The 18,889-nt window shown below is 40.7% G+C and overlaps 1 protein-coding gene across 2 annotated transcripts in view; it reads left to right on the forward strand.

The window, feature by feature from the left end:
* ENTREP1 (endosomal transmembrane epsin interactor 1) overlaps window positions 1-15,153 on the forward strand; it is a 76,800-nt gene extending 61,647 nt beyond the window's left edge. For both annotated transcript variants that reach the window (XM_075597724.1, XM_075597714.1), the window contains 4 exons: window positions 1,066-1,141; window positions 4,815-4,955; window positions 10,474-10,763; window positions 14,373-15,153. In XM_075597724.1, the coding sequence (XP_075453839.1) occupies window positions 1,066-1,141; window positions 4,815-4,955; window positions 10,474-10,763; window positions 14,373-14,576 (711 nt within the window). In that variant the 3' untranslated portion in view covers window positions 14,577-15,153. The remainder of the gene's footprint in view (window positions 1-1,065; window positions 1,142-4,814; window positions 4,956-10,473; window positions 10,764-14,372) is intronic.
* The last annotated feature ends 3,736 nt before the right edge of the window (window positions 15,154-18,889 follow it).

Below are 18,889 nucleotides of genomic sequence, written 5' to 3' on the forward strand. Positions count from 1 at the left end.
CAGACAGGAGTGCACACACGCTCTAGCAAGCAGCAGGCAGAAAGTGCCTCAATGCTAGAGCACGCTATTACCCTGCGAGGGGGAGAGCGGGCTCGCGGGGAAGGGTGACAGCGGGCTCGCGGGGGATGGCAACAGGGGGTTCGAGGGGGATGGTGACAGCAGACTCGCGGGGGATGGTGACAACGGGCTGGCGGGGGGGGGGGGCGCGGGCTCACGGGGGGGCACGGGAGAGTGGATTCTGGAGGGAGGGGGAGAGCAGAAAGCCGCCGCGGGCCGCACAGTGAGTTTCGCGTGAGCGGGCCGCGTGTTGTGCAGGCCTGTAATACATACTATAGCATGTTCTTGTACATTTTTTGGGGTAGGCATATTTTGCATGAGATGAGTCTTCAGTATCTGCTCCTAGAGTGAAATGTAAAGTCACAGACTGAAAAATGTGGTACACAATGAAATGAATTGGAATGAATTATAGACTCTTAAGGCACTGGTATTGAATGTAATTTCAGGGAAGTCACAATAATCATATTCTAGACATGGAGGTATATTCATTAAACGGCATATACAATAATAATTGGGTATACAAAACTATCACTACTCATTCTTATGCAGTTTTCAAAAAGGGGCTTGTTTGACTGGATTTGTCTTTGTTTCAGTTCGACTTGCCTCCCTTTATAACAAACTTTCTAAACACATTCCAACTGCTGAATTATCAATCTCTCCAGTTTGAGGTGGCTGAACATATTTTGCGGTACTTCACCTGTCAGTTCCTACCTTGCACCTTATTGAATATGTAAATACCAAGTCTGTCATTTTTGCTGCTTTCCATATTGCACTGCATTTCAAAGACCAAACAAAACAGCTACTTAAATAACACTTTTTACATGGTTTGGACTTGCAAGTCTAATGAATATGGCGAGATTACTTTTCGAGGGACGATATTGCCATTTACCAGACACAAAAAACGAATTCTCGCACTTCAAAGAACAGGCCCCATAGAGTCATTTTTGTTGTATTATTAAATGTAATTTACGGTCTTGTAATAGCGGTATTGCCAATATTTTGACACAGGAAACAACTCTGCAAACCACAGATTTAGTAGAAGCTACTCCGACCGTGGGATCGCATGGTGTGCAGACCACTCCAGGTAACGCATGAATCAAAGAACACTTACCTTCTGAGCTACAGTACAAAAATACATTGATTTACATTGACATTGCATTACAAAATTAGATTGAAGATTAGGCCTTCTGCAGAAGGTGAACCATTTATTTCACCCTTTGAGTGCTGAGGGTGTTTGTACAGCGGAGTGCTGAAGAAATGTTGGAGTTTGTATGGTGCTAGCAATGTTCAAACCACAATAACAATAATCGTCTCAGTATAAGCCTAGATAAATCATATGTACTTTCTTTTTCCAGCAGAACCTGTGCATTCGAAATCTTCCCATTGGTTAATGTTATTTATAGACATTTCAGTCCAAATGCTGCAAAATGTGTATTTAATGAAAAACTAATAAAGGGCAACTTGCATACAGTAGTTGCTTAGTAGATGAGGTTCAAAAAAGGACATATGTCCATCAAGTTCAAGCTATGTTAAATGTAAAATGTTACACAATATAAACTGAAACAAAAAGAAAACAATAGAAACTGTTCTGTTTCCGTTTGTATTTTGTAAAATGTTAACTGTATACATGTTGATGTATTTGCTACTCAGGTTTGCACATACAAAGTCTCCCTGTATCTATATTATCTGTGTATCACATGACATACTGTACATTGTGGACTACACTGCAGTAGATGTTAAGTTTGTTTATAGAGTCAGGTTCATCACACCAACCCTGTTGTGTAGCAGCTAGAGAATTGCACTAGCATATGAAAGATCATGGGTTAAATTCCTGTGTATTCCATGTGTATTATATAAAATGTATTCACTGTTGGGCTGTCATTGGTCAGAGAAAGGGCATTTGACCCTCCTCTGTGCTCGAAAGTCAAGCATGTGGATGCAGCATGATGAAACAGAGAGAAGTGAGAGCTGCAGAAGCTGGGCACCCATTTTGCGATCCCCTGGTTATAATGCGGTCCCAGTATGTGGACCCCGAGCACCGCGTTATAACGGGGTTCAGCTGTACTTGTTTTGCATGTGTGATGGGAGGTTATCTCCCAACTGAGCAGCGACCCAGGTATTTCCCCTCCCTGTACTCTCCTTCTTCCACCTTCACCTGCTTCTCCAGTGACGTAGAGATCAGGTAGGATTTCTGGGGTCGTCGTCCGCTTGGGAGACGGCTACAAAAAGATGCTAGACGCCTTCATGATTACTCTTTTTGATAATAATAGTTTGTACTTAAAACAAGCAGCGCTATACAAGAACAGAGACATTTTGCAGACACAGTCCCTGCCCCATACAATCTATGTTTTTGGTGCCTAATAAAGCGCCGCACAGCGAGAAACGTGTCAAAGGATTTGTATTCCGTTCCTGTTTGTTCGTGCCATATTCATTAATTAAATCCTATCTTTACTATACTGCCTCCAGCCCTTTCATCATATCAGTGCCTCGCCTCGCCTAACCTTTTTCTATTTAGAAGCACTGGAAACAGTGACAAACGCATCGAACAATAAAATACTAAATATGTTTTCATGAAATCAGCATTGCATAAAGTTTTTATAAAATCGGATATTTTATTAATGCATATATATTGTAAAACTGGGATTAACAAGGCTCTTATTTCAATGAAGTTCACCTAACTCCAGTTATAAAATGTTGTAGGACCTTCCCACAGGCTCTGAGTCCAGCAGCAGTCATATTAAATGTCCACCTGATAAAACAGCATACCCAAGATTAAAATAGGGGACCCCATTCCAGGTCCGGGTGTGAATTACACTCTCCAAACTTTCCAGGACCTGGGAAATGTCCCCAATGTTAGTGCCACCTCGCCTCCCCCCCCCCCTCTCTCTCTCTCTCTCCCTCCCCACCCCCTCCTGTTTGGTGCCATAAATAAAGATTATCGGGCTTATTCTACAGAATATTGGCCAAAGTGGCTGGTCAGGCTGTTTTGGGCTGAAATTCCCCCATGACTTCAATGGGGATTTTCGGCTGAAAACTGCCCCATCAAACTTTTATGTAGACTAGGGCCTTTATAATTCACATGAGAAATAAAGAGACACTAGGGAATTCTGGGATTTCATGGCAGGACACCCTGACCCAATATCTAATAGGTGATGTCGCCCCCCCCCCCCCCACCTTTAAGTTGCAAAGGTAAACTTTCAATATTTTGGCACATGCTGCTAAAAAGGCCCCTCTCTGCTATGCTGTAAGTGTTACGTTATGCAGCACCACAGTGGGACTTTCAGGTCATGCAGCACTCAGAGGGGTAAATATAACATATTTCTAAGAATTTGATCTATTTAGGAAGCTTACTAAAGCTCCACCATTCACAAAAAGACATGGAGAGCAGAAGAAGTCTTGTATGGTAGAATACTGGATGGCCGTTGCTGATCTGGAAGCCACAATCACATCAGTATGAATGCTTGTGTATCACAGGAGCACACTGGGTTATTATAGTCAAATGTGCACTATAGTTACATGACGACGATCATAAATATTGTTTGTGCAGCTGAGGTCTCTACTATTCTTTAATGCTACACTGGTGTCGGTGTGAGATTCTTATGTAGACCCAGAAGAAAACAAACAAAAAACACAAGTGCAACAATTGTAAAAATAAATTCTGGTCTAAAAGTCATTAGTCTGTGGTGTGTGGGCTGGCTCATTAGGATAAAGACAGCTGCTATTACACACCAGGGTCTAACTGTACTGTACCATCTAATACTCAAAACACTGTGGCTCCTAAGTGCAATGTAATCTGTTCAAGACAGCAGCGTCAATCAACTGTTCAGGAGAAGAGAGAGGTTATAAAAGGAAAAACATTTCTTGAGAAGCAGCACTACTTACCGTTAAGTGAAGTAACCAAACAAATACGTTTTCCATTAAACATCTAGACTTTTATTTTCACATTGACAAATTCTTCTCTTCCCGATTTACACTGGAAATGCATTTATGGGGTATTCAGTGATTGTCTGTGGGTTTGGCTGTATTGTAACGTTGAACTGGCAGCAAATGGTGAAAGCGTCTCCAGTTTTTATTTGATTTAGTATAATGAAGGCTGGCCATAAACTAGATTCCACTTAGCCTAAGATATGGGAGATATGAGTACATGTTATTAGATGTCTTCAAATATCACTGCAGTACAAAGGGCACTTTTTGGGGCACTAGAATAGGACAGAGACATTATTTCACGGCAGTTGCAAAATTGTGCTTTTATGCTCGTAGGTGCCGTGGGAATAAATGTATCAGGTATCACACGTGGGAAAAGTTGTTATTCTACTAAAATAGGTAGCTGTTTGGTTCATGTACTGCAGAGATTGCAACTTGTAAACACTTTTTGTTTTTTTTTCAACTTCATTAACACAATTGCTATATTTTCATTTACTCTGCACATGTTTCCAATTCCTTTCTTAAATTGGTTAAAGAACAGATGTTTACAGTATAAAGGAGGGCCAGAGTTAGGGTGGATAATCATTTTACTGCTAATTTTCTTTCTTTTGAACCATTATAGTGGACTTTTTTTTAGTGCATTGTGTGTATTCCAGTACAGCAAAATTCAATAAACCTGTTTAAAAGAGAGACGTGCAAATGCGACATTTCTTTGTGAGCTTCCACTCTTGCTTGAAACTTTTGATGAACCGTTATGCTTTGCAATGGTAATTGTATGTCAACTGAGCAAAATGTGTTTCTAATCTAATCAGTACTCTTCATTATACTTGTAGAATCTTCAACCTCTTGTAATGTTGAGATTTTACCCGGACCCAGTCGTCAGCCCGATACAGTAGCAGGAAGTGATGCATCTAATAAGCCACCAAGAAAAAGATCACACAGTGATCCAATCGTCCACGATCTTCCTGCAAGGGGTAATGTAATTATATCGACTCCTAATGAAATGAGTATGATATGTACCTTTCGCCGCATATGCCAAGATGTAGTGTGCTCTAAGCTCCTCGGTTGTCCTTCACATACACTCTAAGGCCTTGGCCATGTTTACCGCTTGCTGGCGGAAGCGTGCTGACGCGCGCTCCCGCTCAGCACTGAGCCCCTACAGCCGCAATTAGAGCGGCTTTAGTAGGGGCTCACCTGCGCTTCCGCGCGCTTGCGGAAGCGCAGGTCTTAGGGGAATTTAAAATTCCCCCGCTTGCCGGCGCGACAGGCCGGTCACGTGAGCGGTTCGCCCAATGAGGGCGAACCAGCTCCGTGACGTCACTGGCCCGCCCCGGCCAGTGACGTGCCCACCCCCTTATGGCGAGCAGGACAAGCAACCGCAAGGCCAGGGAAAGCACCCGCTTTCCCTGAGCCTCAGCGCGCATCAGCACGCCAGCGGTAAGCATGTCCAAGGCCTAAAGGAGCCTGTTCATTTCCATGCAAAAAACAGGAGATGTTGCACAGAATCATATCTTCTCATAATTCATTAATAGTTCTCGCATGTCAAATGCATAAGAAAATGTATCTGTAGATCTCAATTTTATTCTGGCTGTTAAAATCTGTGGTGGAAGTTTAAAGCAGTAATCTCCCATGCAAAAAGAGCATGCAAATTTAGGCTTTTTCTTGTAGCAATATTTCTCCATGGATAATCCTTAAAGAATACAGTGAATAGGACCAATTTTTATTGCATCAAATTTCATTCTGTTTCAGGGGAATTGTACTTGACAGATTTTGCATGGCAGCTCGACTACAAAGGGGATATGTAGCAATTTGACTCCTTATATGATGAATACCATCAGTGATTTATGGAGTGTGGGTTCCTGGTGCAAATGTAAGCACTTTTTTTTAAATGAAATTTCATGCATTTGATACACATTTAGAAGAGAATGCATCAATACAGCTCATGTTTGTGCTAACTTTTTCTCTCTCAAAACTTTTTATTTTTAAAAAAAAAAAGAAATTGAGAAGGGTACAAAAACCTAAAAGAGGGAGGGGAAGGGTAAGGGTAATCAGGGCAACACATTTTACAGTCACATAATTATCATAACATAATTTGTAGTAATATAGTCGGCATAATAACTCTTGTCAATAGTTTTAGTCTTCTAAGGGTTAATATTTATCAGGTATGTACTCGTGGGTGGTAAGGTATGAACTGAGTGGCGTCAATTATGACCACTTGATTAATCTGATCGGTTATTTTATCCCAAAAAGATACAATCAGTGGGCGTGATCAAAATTATACATTCCTTTATGACCACATCCTCTCCAGCACTGAGCATGTGTTCCTTTATAGATTTGGGATCGTCTATCTGGGGGTTAGATACCATCTGATGAGGATTTTGTATCTGTTTTCTTTAATTGTCGTGCATATCGGTGAATGAGCGGCCGCCTCCCATATATCCACGATATCTTCCAAGATTTCGATCCCAGATCTCTTTCCCATAATAACATATAGTTGTATCTTTCCTGTCTCCCCGAGGAGCTTAGGATAGTATATACAGCTGAGATTAGCCCTTTCTGGTGTCCTTTAACTGTGCGTAGCTGTTCAAAAGGGGTAAACTGTTTATCTTTAAGTGTCTTCAATTTGGAGATAATAAAATGTTTAATCAGATTATATCTAAACCGCTCAGTGTTGGGTATGTTATATTTTTCTTGCAGCTCTTCAAAAGTCCCAAGACTGTTAAAAAAAAGCATCATATCTTTAGTTCTCATTAGATATTGCGATGATAACTTTTTAATGGACTAACCACACTTTTCATTGACCATCTTCCTGGAGCCAAACCTCTTCATAAGGCAAGAGATATGTTTTCAGGAGCTAAACATCTCCCCTTTTATTATCAGTGTACAATTTTAACAGTCCATTAACAAGGTAGCGCAAACAGAGGTGGTGTTACTTTTTCTCCTATATCTTTGATTGGACTAATTTGGCTAAAACCCAATCTTACACATTTGACACACATTTGTACGAAAATAGGCTTACATAAATTTAGACTTGCCAGTTTATTTGTTTTACAAAACATGGGTAAATACTCATCCCATTAGAATATGTCGCTCTTGTTTACTTACCTAACTGAGGCATGGGATTCATAAAGTTGGGAACAGCAAGGCCAGCTCTTGGCATTAATTGTGATACTTTAAAACCGAATGCAGCCATTAGACTGAGAACAGCTGCAGAATGCTTTATGTTGTGTCAGCGTGTCATCAGGACAGCATTGGCATTCATCCAGCAGTTTTGGCCTTGTACAAAATAAACTTCATGTGATGATAGAATTATGTATCCTTTTGTCTCTATATTTCCACATACTGTAGTAAAGATGTGCTTCAACGTCTCAAAGGTTTTTTTCATCACTGTGTCAATATTATTAGAGTAAAGATGGATTAAGCAATTAAACTTCAACAAATAAAGTAGTAACAATAAAAAAACATTTTTGCAAGCCATTTGGTGAGTTATAGCAAAAATGGGAAACTGATGTAATCTCTTACCTCAATTTATCTGGCTATTTATGCCTGTTATTCCTGGTGTGCAAAATTAGTGTTTAGTAATGGTTGTAGGTGGAGTATTTTTTGTAGGGTGCAGATATTATAATGGGATGCATTACATTTTGCATCTGAGGCTGTAATTTTTATCCATGTTACCTGCGTTGATAAATTCTGCCTGGTCTCAGGCAGCATGAACCTCAGTGACCAACAGTGTGCATCAAATATAGGATAGGACTGAATGTAAACGGGCAGCTCGCAGAGTTCATGTATGGGATGATGTAGCATTATAAATAACTATCTACTTTTTCATGTATACACGCTTTGGTAGTTGTAAGAACAGGGTCAAAAATGGAGGCACTTTCTCATTTTAACTCGTTCCTCTGAACGCCTCTGGAGGAAGTCTCACACTCTCGCAGACTTCCTTCACTACAAATTTATGCTATCCTGTTTCAACTCTGCCCTCTCGCAAGCTAAACAAGCCTACTTTTCTGCACTAATCAACATGCACAAGTCTAACTAACCCACGCCGACTGTTCTCTGTCTTTGATACTCTACTCAAACCACCCTCAGCTGCCTCTCCTTCCTCCATCTCCGCTCAGGACTTTGCTGACTATTTTAAGGAAAAGGTGGAATCCATACGTCAGAACATCCCCTCTGTTTCTTCCCCCCATCCTACACCTCTTCCTAACTCTCCTCCTGCCTTCCTTGACTCTTTTTCCACTGTCTCAGAGGAGGATGTGTCGCTGTTGATCGTCTCTTCTCCCTCTACCACTTGCCCTCTTGACCCCATTCCCTCCCATCTCCTAAAACCTCTAGCTCCTACTATAATCCCTACGCTTACACACATTTTTAACTCCTCCCTCTGCTCTGGAACCTTTCCATCCTCCTTCAAACATGCAACAGTCATACCATTACTCAAAAACAGCAAGCTTGACCCTACCTGTCTTTCTAACTATCGACCTGTCTCCCTCCTGCCTTTTGCCTCTAAACTCCTTGAACGTCTTGTATTCTCTCGCTTGCTCCATTTTCTCAACACCTATTCTCTCCTAGACCCTCTACAATCTGGCTTCCGCACTGCTCACTCCACCGAAACAGCCCTCACTAAAATAACTGACGACCTCCATGCTGCCAAAGACAGAGGTCATTACACTCTGCTCATATTACTCGACCTCTCTGCAGCATTTGACACAGTGGACCACCCTCTTCTTCTCCACATTCTCCATACTCTAGGTATTCGGAACAAAGCTCTATCCTGGATCTCATCCTACCTCTCCCATCGTACTTTCAGTGTCTCTTCTGCTAACACCTCCTCCTCCTCTATTGATCTCTCTGTGGGGGTACGCCAGGGCTCTGTTCTGGGACCTCTTCTCTTTTCTCTGTACACACTCTCTCTAGGTGACCTAATAACATCTTTTGGGTTTAATTATCACCTCTATGCCGACGACACACAAATATACTTTTCAACACCTGACCTTACACCTGCTGTATAAACCAAAGTTTCCGAATGTCTCTCTGCTATATCATCCTGGATGGCCCTCCGACGCCTTAAACTCAACATGGCTAAAACAGAGCTCCTCATACTTCCTCCCAAACCTGGCCCTACTACCTCCTTCCACATTACTGTTGGAACTACAATCATTCACCCAGTAGCCCAAGCACGCTGCCTAGGGGTCACACTCGACTCCTCTCTCACATTCGCCCCTCACATTCAAAACATTTCTAAAACTTGTCGCTTTTTCCTCCGCAATATAACTAAGATACGCCCTTTCCTCTGTTGTTCGACTGCTAAAACTCTGACTCAGGCCCTCATTCTCTCCCGTCTTGATTACTGTAACCTCCTGCTGTCTGGCCTTCCTGCCCCTCACCTGTCTCCCCTACAATCTATCCTAAATGCTGCTGCCAGAATCACTCTACTCTTTCCTAGATCTGTCTCAGCATCTCCCCTCATGAAATCCCTCTCCTGGCTTCCGATCAAATCCCGCATCTCACACTCCATTCTTCTCCTCACTTTTAAAGCTTTACATTCTTCTGCCCCTCCTTACATCTCATCTCTAATTTCTCGCTATGCACCATCCAGACTCTTGCGTTCTTCTCAAGGATGTCTTCTTTCTACCCCCTTTGTATCTAAAGCCCTCTCCCGCCTTAAACCTTTTTCACTGACTGCCCCACACCTCTGGAATGCCCTTCCCCTCAGTACCCGACTAGCACCCTCTCTATCCACCTTTAAGACCCACCTTAAGACACACTTGCTTAAAGAAGCATATGAATAGCACTGTGGATATTCTGAACACAGGATACATAAAGATTGGCCCCCTGCAGACGCACTTACCAGAACTCCCTCCTACTGTCTCTGTACGTTCTACCTACCTACCAATTAGACTGTAAGCTCCTCGGGGCAGGGACTCCTCTTCCGAAATGTTACTTTTATGTCTAAAGCACTTATTCCCATGATCTGTTATTTATATTATCTGTTATTTATTTGATTACCACATGTATTACTACTGTGAAGCGCTATGTACACTAATGGCGCTATATAAATAAAGACATACAATACAATACAATTTTAATGATTGGCTGTCAAAAAAAGATTTTAGCCTATTGTCACAAAAGTGTGGTAACGTCTGTGTTTTTTCTACCAACACTAAACTATTCTGTAAACAGATAATGTAATATTTTTAGATGTCATAGGTCCTTATTCTATAAGCTTTGATAATAATAATAACAACTTTATTTCAATTAGCGCTTTTTTTAGCGCTTTTCTCTCTGAGCGCTTCACAATGACAGTACAGTGCGCGGTACGCAGCACATAGCATTGTTACAGACGCAGTCCCTGCCCAGATGAGATTACAATCTAGGTTTTTGGTGCCTCTGTTTATAGAATAGGGGCCATAGTGACATTTATTAAAGAGAGAAAAGAATGACAGGTGAAGAGGTAACACTAACAATTATGACTTACTTCCTTTCTGCATTTAGGAGCAATGCCAAGCTGTGAAGCTGCCACTCAGACTGAATTAAGACCGACTTTGGCTGCTGTCACCATGAGACGGGCTTTACGAGCAAGAGCTATCAGGTCAAGACCTCGGTCTCTAGTAGATTACAAATCGTACATTGACACTAAACTCCTGGTGACAAGATTCCTAGATCAGCCATCCGGCAGCATGACACCTGACATACAGGAACTGGTGGAGAGCATCAAATCTGTTCTGAAGTCAGATGAAGAACACATGGATGAAGCCATTCTAAGTGCCAACATTCTCGATCAGGTAGCTTCATTATACAGCAGGTTCATCGTTTTGTGAAAGGAGTTTATAACAATTGTTAGTTTCTTTTTCTGGTTTGTGTCACTGCTGCATACTTAGACCTTTAGGCGCTTTAGTGTAACTGTATGAAGGTGCCTTTGTTGCGTGAATTAGTTGCAGTGTACTTAAATGAAAGTGGACAACGCACGGGAGTCAGAAGGTATGCATCCAAAATATAAGTTTACCTTTGTTGCTTTTCCACCACTAAAGGACCTGCTTAACCCGTCACTAGTAGTAGGTGCCATTCCACAGAACTGGAGTAGAAATGATTTAATGCCTGCATAAAAAGGGGAAGAGGCTTTTCACTATGAGAACTTAACGAAAACATTGGCCCATTCCTCCTTACAGAACTGCTTCAACTCGTGACATTTGAGGGCTTCCTTGATTGGACTGCCCTTTTCAGATCTTGCCACAATATTTCGATGGGTTTAGGTACGGAATTTAACTAGGCTATTCTAAAATGCGGAGTTTCTTCTTCTGCAGACGTTCTTTTGTAGATCTGTTTGTATGTTTAGGCTCATTGTCTTGCTGCATGATCCACTTTTGCTCAGCTTCAGTTCATGGATGATGGCCTGACATTCTCCTCTATAATCTTCTGATACATTCTAGAATTCATGGTTCTGTTAATGATCGCAAGGCGTCCAGTTTCTGAGGCAGCAAAACAGCCCCAAACCATCACACTCCCACCACCATGCTTGATGGTTTGGATGAGGTTCTTGTGTTCGAACGCAGGGTTTAGTTTTCACCACAAATAACATTTCTTATTGAGGCAAAAAAATTCTACCTTTGACTCGCCTGTCCAGAGAACATTATTCCAGAATTCTGGTGGATCATCTATGTGGTCTTTGGTGACCTTCAGACGGGCAGCAATGTTCTTTTTAGAGCGCAGTGGTTTCCTCGTGGCTATCCTTCCATGAAAAGCATTATTGGTCAGTATTTTTCTGATACTGGAGTCATGAAGACTCATTAGCCAAGGCGAGAGTGGCGTACAGATCCTTGGAACCGTTACTCTGGTGTTCTTTATTACTTACTGAATGATTTGCCGGTTTGTTTGTAGAGAGATTTTGGTAGGATGACCGTTCCTGGGTAGAGTGACTGCAGTCTTTAACTTTCTTAATTTGTAGACTATCTGTCTGACAACAGATTGGTGGAGCTACAAAACCTTAGAAATGGGTTTGTAACCCTTTCTAGACTGATGAGCATCAATAACTGCTTTTCTGAGGTCCTCAGAGATTTCTTTTGATCGTGGCATGACGTGTTTCCACACACCTGTATGGTGGAGACCAAACTCCCAAAGTTTCTGATCTTTATATAGGGTGGGGCCTCCCAAACTCACACATGAAGATCTACCTAATTATTTAAACACCTGATTCTAATTATCCCCTTTAATTTAGCTGACAAAACCAGGGTCTCACTTACTTTTGCACATACGCTCACTCTTAATTATTCATTGTTTGTCTAATTGATACATCATTTTGTGTCAAAAGACATGGAATTGGTTAATTGAAACCCTATTGGATATTTAAAAAATACTGGTTTTGATTCAAGAAGGTTATCATTGAAAAGCTATGGCATTTCCACAATTATCATTGAGGTTCACACACTTTTTTTCTTGCCACTGTAGGTGGATGGAATGATAGACAAAAAAAGATGTTGCTAAATGGAAGTGAAGATAAGCAGTAGAGTAAAACAGGGTCAGTGTGCTAACAGTGATGTTACATTTAACCGAGAAAAGTATACTTTTTTTTGTAGATGACACAAGGTCGAAAAAAGGCTTAAATGGTCAACAGAGTGGTAACTATAATTCAAATCAAAGAAGTGAACAATTATGCAGTTGGCACAGAAAACCCCAGGAGTAAAATTCACAATCAGGGGTACATTCATGTCAACCTTCTTAAAGGAAAGGCACCTGGGTTATTGTACCTGTTGACTTAAAACTGTCCAAACAATATGATATAAAGTTGTAAGAAAAGCTAGTGGGATGCTAGGTTACATTTTTTTAACCTTGTATTTTATTCATTTTTTAAAGGTAAAAGGTCACAGAAATGAAAAGGGGAGATAGTGGGTGGGAGTTAAGCGTACAGAAATACAACAGGGTTGGGGGGGAGGGGTCTGATTTGGACTAATAATACAAACATCTGTATACTTTTTAAATACTTATACAGAATATGTAGAACAATAGAAAATATTACACAGAGCATTAAAGTACATTTAGGTCACACTCCTTGTTTCTGTGTGTAGAGCTGGGTTGTTAGCAAGGGGAAACTCCAGTTTTTGTGATTTTTAGAAGAGAAACATTTTGTAGGGATACTGGTTTAAAGAATCGGCTATTGTCTCTTTGTGTGTATTTAATAAAGGGTTCCCATACAGTATACTAAAGTATTTCCATGGTTTCTTCTTGTTTAAAGCTGTCAGTTTGTCCATAGCCTCCAACTGCCAAAATCTTTTATACCACGAGTTAATGGGTGGGACCACCTACTGTATAAAATGATCAAATCAATTTGGCCCCATTCAGCAGAAGGGTAACAAGAGTCTTCCTATTACTAGACCACCCGCTAGGTAAATATTTTTTTAAATAAATATTTTGGAAATAAAGGGAAGATTGAGTCTCCCGTTACATCCTTTATGGAACCTCTAACTTCCTTCCAGTATTACAGGTGGGCCCCACTAATATGGCGGGTTCTGTTCCAGGCCCCCACCGACAAGCAAAAATCACCTTAAAGCGGGACACAGCATTTGTGCGCTTTGCACAAAAAAAAAGCCAACTTCACCTGCGACCTCCTGTCCCCTACTACTCTGTCCCAGAATGCAGCATTCCAAAAGCAAACGGAGGCAAGCCGAGAAAGGATTGGACGGGAACCGAGGTCGGAAAGAGGAAGGGGGCATGAGCGTGTGGAGAGCTTTGGCTGCATGACGCAACCAAGCGCCCTGGGAGGGGGGGGGGCAAGCAACCGACGCTGGGGTCAGGAAACTTCTAATTATAAAACAACCGTATTCATGAAACTCCAAGAAGCAGTGCCCTACTGTATTGAATAATGGGGCATTCCCACCAAATATGGAAAAAGGAACCTTCAATTCTGTAGTTTCTCCAACAGAGATTGGACACGCTCGGATAAATCAACCTAAGCCTAGCTGCGGTATAATACCATCCAAGAACTACCTTATATTGGACTTCTCTAGTGTTAACCGATCTTGGTAAAGTCGCGGCATTGTTTCAAATCTCGCCGAGCGGTTCCTCATCTATTTCAGAACCAATGTCCTTGTGACGGAAGGGGTAAATGTGATTGCTTTTAATAAAGGTCTAGTCCGCCATTACCCCTACCTGTCAATAATACATCTGTATTGTGGTTGTGTGTATTGAATGTATGTATTGTAAGCTTGGTTCCAGCACTTCAGGGACATGGGGTTTATTTTGTGTTCAGCTGGGAATGTTGCAAAGGTAGTCAACTTAGGTTGATTTTTTTCACCGTTTATTCGTGATAATTTACGCTCGATTTTCTGTTTCTGTTAATGTTTACCATGTAAATATTGCTCATAAGATTTACCATAACTTTGTTTTCCCATTCTGTGAAGGTGATGTCTCCTACCCAGCAAACTACATCTACAGCTCCTAGACTGCCGTGCAGGAAACACCCTGGACTGCTTCACCTAGAGAGCTGTGGTGATTTAAGTACTTTTTGTACTACTGAGATGAGGAAAGATGTGAGAAGGAGCCAGCGAACAGTCACTGAAAGACCTCATAGCCTCATCGGAGTTGTGCGAGAAACAGTATTGTGAGTCAGGATGTGGTGAGGAGCAGCTGGAGGAAGGACAATGAAGGCCATGTGGCCGCCATTAAATATTGCAAGGAACTATCCTCTGCGCCTGTTTTGTTTATGCAATCTCCCAAAGTGCTGCATTCTTTTAATATACCGTCAATAGGTTGATTTTTTGTTGGCTGGGAAACCACTAAATACCAATCGGATGAAAATGAAATGATGCATCAGGACTACAATGGCTGCTGTGACAATTTATGTGATTGGTTCATATATTTGTGGAAGATTGAACAACATAAGCCCTAAAAACACAGACGTTATTCTGACTTTATGGGCACACAACCACTATATTAGATCTTTGCAGGAGGAATTCTCTTACGTGAAATGATCCATGCATACATAGATCATTTAGAACAGCCTCAGATCTTTGCAACACTGTGAGATAGGACATGATGCACTGTAAGTAAAAACATGCAATACCGACATGGTAATGTTAATCCTTTCATTGATGATGCTTGAGTTAATGATGCAGTCCCATTTTTAGGAAAGTGATGTGCTGTACTATACAATAATGGGTTGTAATAAAGTATAAACACTCAGCTATTCTTTATCATTCTTAATGTTAGCATGTTCATTCAAGATACGGTGCGCTAGATTCACTCAAGCTTGATGTCAGAAAATATTGGTAATATGCAGGGATATCACCAATTAATCTTTTAATGGAACTATTCACTAAAGCAACTTCGTCGGCAGCAAAGCAGTGAAAATACACTTTTTTACGTGGCGTATACAAATAAGTAATGTTTGCAAAATTACATATTCACACACTATTCACAAAAGTACGATATCTGGTGATATCTAGCTACCACCAAAACAATATCACATTTTTATCACCTACCCCAGGCTGGCATTAGACCAATTTTTCCAGTGTATATAATGGCCACTATATACATAGTTAAGATAACACTAGCCAACCTAGAATAAGGAATAAAATACATGAAATAAGGGCGGCAACAAACATGAAGGGAATGGGGCCTACTATAAAAACTAAGGATGGGCACCTTCACAGGTTTGGAATCTAAAACCCTCAAACAGGGTGAGTGTTCGGGTCCCCCGAATAAGGCTCCAGGGAAAAGTTGCTTTCCGTGTTATTACAAGTGACTGCATCTACTGTGACAGAGTCACTAACTCAGTATGCTGGAGTGGGCTTCCCGCATACAAGCTGGTAACCTTCTGCTAGAAAATTACATGCACCTGCAGCTAATTAAGCAGGAAGGACCTCCACAAGTGAGTTAGTTTTTCCCCAGGAGGGTAGAGAGACTTCTCCAGACTAGGAAGACTGTACTGGTCCTTCAGCCCTGCGAGGAGCTCTGCTGCTGGGACCCCAATCCCATGATAAAAGGTTGCTATGAGTTGGACACAGTCTGCTCCCCGGAACCGGCATTCCTGAAGAATTGAAGGAGCGACACAAAGACCCTGGGATAGGTATCCCCTACAAACAGATAAGCCATAAATAACACTCTGCAATTTTAAAAGTCTGTTTGCTGCTGCGATTTTAGACAAGAGACTTTCTTATTATACTTTGAGGAGCACTTGTTCTGGGGGCGGATAACAAAATTAGCTGGCTGCCCGATAGATAGGGCTGAAGAAGTTGAGTTAGTTTCCCTAACGGGAATAGGAATTTATTTAATGTTTTATTTTGCCTTAAAGCGACAGTACCCTGCTGTTTATTTGGCTGGGGGATAATAAAACCACTATAGTTAAAGTTTCATAAAGTGTCTAGCGTCTTACTGACCCTGCCGCGAGGCCGTCCTGCCACCACGTAGGTGATCCGAATAGAAACCGAAAAACCTAATTTTCACTTCCAACACAGATTGAATGTATATGTGTGTGTGTGTGTGTGTGTGTATATATATATATATATATATATGTGGGTGTGTGTGTGTGTGTGTGTGTGTGTGTGTGTGTGTGTGTGTGTGTGTGTGTGTGTGTGTGTGTGTGTATATATATATATTTTACACGCACAAAAAGAGAAAAGTAGGTCTACAAAAAGCACTCAAAATAATTAGAAAAATAAGATGGATTTTAACACAGAATAAATAAAAAACATTAAAACAACACCAACCGCTCATCTCCAAAATAATATTGCTGCAAAAGATATATAAATGTGACCAAAAAAGTAATTAAATATATAAATACAAAATAGTAACAATAACTAAATTACTTAATGGACAGATAAATACATAGATGAAAATCAAAATATAAACTTAGAAATACATGAATATGTAAATACAAGGCAGGGAAAAAAATTAATTCCCCTGAGATGTAACAAAGACTGGCCGCCAGTCATATGATAAACACCAGTATTTCCTAAGTATATCTAATAGAAGGATAAACCAATACCACAGAGCTACTAGGCAGAAGATGGTGCAAGATAGTAAAAAAAAACCTGCTTAAGGAATCTACGTCTCAAAAGTAGGAGCAGTACTCAAATCATGATTAGTTGGTATTGTTGGTTGTAATGACTGTAGTACTTCCAAGCACATGAAAAACATGAGTCAGTCCCATTAAATGTCCATGGTAAAGCTGGTAAATGATTCTCAAGCATAAAATTGCAAATAGGATCCACAAAAAAGATCAGCAGCAAAAAAACGAAATTTGTAGACATCTAGTTCCCAGTTGCCTAATAATGTTAACCCCCGGTACATGGAGTCACACGCACAGAGACCCACAATGAGCGTGATTGTACAGAGTCGCACGCAGTCGCACACGCAGAGTTACACACGCAGTGCAGAACTCACAGTTGGTATAAATATATTAGTGCTGTGCACGTATGTTCTAAGTCACACTTCTTTGTGTTTTGTCACTTTATTACAACTTCTGTGACAAAAGACAAAGAAGTTTCACTTCAAATGCACGTGCTCAGCACACACACACCCTTTTTTTTTTTACAGACTAAGAACAATCTGTTGATGGATTTCTAGAAAAAAAGAACACACCCACCCTTTGTATATAAATATATCCCTCCAAATAAATTAGGGAGACAGGCCTGTGCTGAAAAAGGAGCATACCTGAGGTACCTGGCTGGGATATATGCTAATGGATAGGCAAAGTGTATTTAAATGAGTCCCTCGCACACTTCCTAAAAGGGTCCTCGGGTGGGCCCCGTGGGCGTGTACCATTCCTGTATTTAAAAAAACAAAAACATGGCCTACATTTCAATAAATACACCGCCCCCCTCCCACCAAACACATACAGTACAGTAATGTGCAAAAGAACTATTCCAGATATGGATAATAGATTATTTGCCCATTATTAAACACAACATTAGCCAGGCAGCATAAATGAAGTAAATAAAAACTGTTCTACTTACCCCTGCCATCATGAAGGGCATCCTCATCAGCATACTGCAGGGCCATGTAAATACAATCTAATAGTCCCTAGCCCCTTAATCACCTTAGCAGTTAATAACCGCTATAGTAATTAAGGGGGTTAACCCACCCTCCCCTGCTACCCACCCGGGAAGCCTAACCACCCACCCCTGACCCACTATACCCACCCTGTACCCATTGTAGTACTTCATACCCATATAATATGGGCATGATAAGCTACTATAGCAGTCAATGGTCACCCTAATACAAAAGCATGAATGTCCAAAATACATAAGAATAAAACTTATACAACAAGCACCTAAACCCCCCTAAGCACAAATTACAAGCACTAGCCAACCAATCAATTACATAAATAAAACCACTAGCCAATCAATTAAATAAATCACACCACTAGTCCAAAAATAAATGTAATACCTAAAACCAGTGTCCAACACAATAATTAATTAATACAACCACTAGTCAACACCAATTAAAACCAGTAGGTAACAAAATACATCATGTAATAAAAACGTAAAACAATCTGAAAAAAAATAAATTCAAACCATCAAAATTCAAAACAATTTAATCTAAACAATAAAAAGAATGCGCAGAAATTGCACTGATGAAGAAGTCTTTGGAGAACAGTGTGAGACATTAAAATCACGATTTATTCAGAAAAGATATAGAGAAGAAGTTTTGGACAGAGCATTTGAGAAAGCTAAAGCTCTAGATAGAAAAGATCTAATTAAATGCAATACTAAACAAAAAAACTCAAATAATAATTTCGATACTGCATTTTTGACAACCTTTAATAGAGAAGCAAGTAATATTGGCAAAATAATTCGCAAACACTGGCACATTCTACGTAATGACCCTATATTAAAAAATGAAATTCCAGAGAATCCTAAAATAATCTTTAAAAAGCAAAAAATTTCAAAAGCATCATCGCTCCAAGTGCACTCAA

Source organism: Ascaphus truei, chromosome 1, assembly GCF_040206685.1.
Source record: "Ascaphus truei isolate aAscTru1 chromosome 1, aAscTru1.hap1, whole genome shotgun sequence".
Taxonomy (NCBI): Eukaryota; Metazoa; Chordata; class Amphibia; order Anura; family Ascaphidae; genus Ascaphus; species Ascaphus truei.